Below are 3,356 nucleotides of genomic sequence, written 5' to 3' on the forward strand. Positions count from 1 at the left end.
TCAGACATGGTTCGTTACGTATTACTTGTCGACTCGAAAATTACACGATTTGTTTTGGCCTCATTTTAAAACTGGGTTATTTTTCCCGGACAGTCGGCCGCCTTCAGCAGGCGTCATCCGCGCGTCCCTCTAGGTCTTTTAGCTCTTTTCCTCTGACCGAGACCGCTGTATCATCTGCGAATAAAACGTAGTGGTCGTCGCGTCGGATATGTGGTAAGTTGTTTATATAAATTAAAGTAAAGGGCCCAGTACTGAGCCTTGTGGGACACTATTTTTAAGAGGTCTTGGGTTCGACCACTCACCATCAACGACCACTCTCTGTATTCTGTTCTCCATGTAGGATTTCAAAAGGGCAACACTACCCTCACTAAATTTATAATAGTCGAGTTTTTTAATGAGCAACTCGTGAGACACACAATCGAAGGCTTTACTTAAATAGCAAAATACCGCGCCAGCATGTTCCTTACCCTCAAAGCCATTCAAGATGAATGACACGAGGTCCAGAATAATGCTGCGTTCAGGACCTGAAACTTCTTGGTCGTTTAGCAATTATATTAAAATAACTTTTCTTTTTTTTTTTTTTTTTTTTTTTTTTTTTTTTATTTTTGAAAAAACAGGAAGCTGTGAAATCGGACGATAATTAGATATATCATTCTTGTCCCCCTTTTTGAATACCGGTACGACAACAGCCTACTTGAGACAACATGGAAAAATGCATTCCCTAAAGCACCGTGCCAAATTTATTTTGTTAGCGGTATAAGGATAAGCTCCCCTATCATCTTTATAATCCTAACACTGAACCCAAATTTGTATCTTTATTTTTTAAGTTAAGTATTACGTCCCTGACCTCATTAAAACCCACATCTCCGAACTTGAATTCCTCATCCGGCAGATAAGTAATCCGAAATGGAATATCTTGTGTAGAATACTGTCCATTTCCGACCAAGACATCCGCCACACTAGAGAAAAAATCATTAAATGCATCGGGACCAATTGTCATTGGGGGTTTGTTTTGTTTGTTTGCACAGTTGTTATTCCACGATTTTCCAAATACTTTTTGACTTATTTGTTGAGTTAGAAATAAGTCTATCATTATATTCCCTTTTCGCGACTTTAATTGCCCTTCGATACTGTTTTTTTAAAGCAGTTTCTATTGTCAAGCAGTTCTTGGGATGGGTATTGTTTAAAAAGATCATTAAGAAAACACAGACGTTCTCGCATTTCCCGCAGTGTGTCATTAAACCAAGGAAACATAGTCTGATTTTGTTTTTTATATATTTTTCTTGGAAAAAGCATCAAAAACTTCTTGAATCTTATCTGGTTTGCATTTAGTACTGACATTTGTGTTGTTTTTAGACATAAAAAGACCAGTTATGTTGAACTAAGTAAAAAGATTTCTTACCTCTTTCAGTGATAGGTCTATATTTCTTCATCAGTGTCTTGTTATTTGTATCGCTATCTATTCCAAACCGAAGCTCTATTAAGTTGTGATCAGACAGACCGTTGTCGATTATTTTGATATCGGTAAAAAGAACATCGAAGTTAATAAATAGGTTATCTATACAGTTTCCGCCGCGCGTACCAGCACTCACCAATGCACGAAATCCATATGATTCCAGCATATCATTTACCAACACTGACTCGCTTTGTTTTGTACCAAAGAGTACATTAAAATCGCCTACAATAATGATTTTTCTGCGATGTCCCACACTGTCAATGGCTCTGCCAAGTTGAGTCACAAACACCTCTATACTTTCTCCAGGAGATCTGTAAACGCAGAATATATAAATGTTGAGACTCTTTATGTAAGCTCAGCAAAGTTCTATGATTTTTTCTATTGAAAATTTCGAGATTTTAGTAATATTATGTTCAATAGTAGAGTCAAAAAGGGTGGTTACCCCACCTCCTCTGGACTCCTCCCTACAAAAAATTGAAGCCACAACAAGTCCAGATATTTTAAGTTCAGCTGACTCACTACCGTCTAACCAATGCTCAGAGACACAAAATATATCAAGATTTTTGTCACATATATACGCCTGAATTTCATGCAGTTTATTCTTAAGTGATCTAAGGTTTTGATACATTAATGTAATACTTCTCAAGGTATCATTTGAAACATTCTGATATTGCACTTTAGATACGTAAGCACCGACAGAACTGGTAGTATTGTCATAATTAATATCTTCTTTGTTGTTTTGCAAAATATTTATTAGTTCTCTTCCGAAAAAACGGCGAAACTTGAGCATCTTGAGGCCATATCTGTGGATCCCATGCCTTATCGTAATTTGTTTCATCAATAATTACCTTGAAAGATGAGAAAAAGTTGGTATTTCTTGATTCCAATTTCTGACATTCTACTTCTGGGAAGTGAGTTTTTAATAGTTGCTTGAGTTGGTCTTCTTTTACATTTGGATCTAATTTAGACACAGGCCAAAAATTTGTTTATTTGGTAGTGCACCACAGATTATACAGATTATAATCTTTGTTTTGTGTTTTTCGTGGTTCCAATTTACTAGTTTGCGCACATTAGCACGCCCACTTATGGTTTCTAAAATTGTGCACAGCGGCTAACGGCACAGTTATTAGAGAGATATCGGAAAACCGAATAGCGTCATCAGTATTTACGCGTACCTTATCATAGTTACGATTTACGATATGCGCGAGTCAACGCACACCCGCTAATAACGTTAACGCCTGACGTAATTTGCGGATCTGACGTAATTTGCGGATTAATTACACCAAGCGCTCTCTCTAAATAACCTCTGATAACGTTTAAAAATTGTTTAAATGGGCATGTGCGGGTGTTTGACAACCGGAGCCGGCCGGCGAGATCAATTATTTTAGGTTATGTTTGAATTGGTTTGAATTATTGCTTTGGTTTTTATTAGGTAATTTGATATTGAAGTAGCTGGGATTAGTTAATTCAAATAAGCTCAAAATAGTTCCACCTCTTCAATACTAAAAGAACCTATAAAAAGAATATTAGGTTTTACAGCAGATGACGACTTAAGCCTTCTAAAATTTGTTGCTTGTTTTCTAAACCCATTGGCAGACGTTGGACAATAAAGCACTGGAAATTACTTTAGCTAGTTTTAAAATACCTAGTAAACAAAACAATTTAAAGTTTTAAATTCAAAGTTAGGTTAAGTTTAAATAGCGGACGCGACGCGATCAATTTCTTTCCGATCCGATAACATAAATGAAGAGTTAATACCACCTCAACTAAAGGAAATAACACCTGAACTTATTAACGTCCATGCAAGCTATTCTGTTTAGCGATATCTCTCTATTACTCTGTTTATTGTTATTTTACGTGAGTTTATTTTTGCGCACTGGAAATTTGACTCGTTTGCACA

General features: G+C 36.3%; 1 protein-coding gene across 1 annotated transcript in view; it reads right to left on the minus strand.

Annotated features, from left to right (window-relative positions):
- Positions 1 to 1,093, minus strand: part of LOC115878767 (esterase FE4-like) — a 29,135-nt gene extending 28,042 nt beyond the window's left edge. The window contains exon 1 of the mRNA XM_030895358.1: positions 839 to 1,093. Coding sequence (XP_030751218.1) covers positions 839 to 1,093 — 255 coding nt within the window. The remainder of the gene's footprint in view (positions 1 to 838) is intronic.
- Positions 1,094 to 3,356: the final 2,263 nt, after the last annotated feature.

The sequence above is a fragment of the Sitophilus oryzae genome, unplaced genomic scaffold (assembly GCF_002938485.1).
Source record: "Sitophilus oryzae breed Bouriz unplaced genomic scaffold, Soryzae_2.0 scaffold_1522_pilon_pilon, whole genome shotgun sequence".
Lineage (NCBI taxonomy): Eukaryota > Metazoa > Arthropoda > Insecta > Coleoptera > Curculionidae > Sitophilus > Sitophilus oryzae.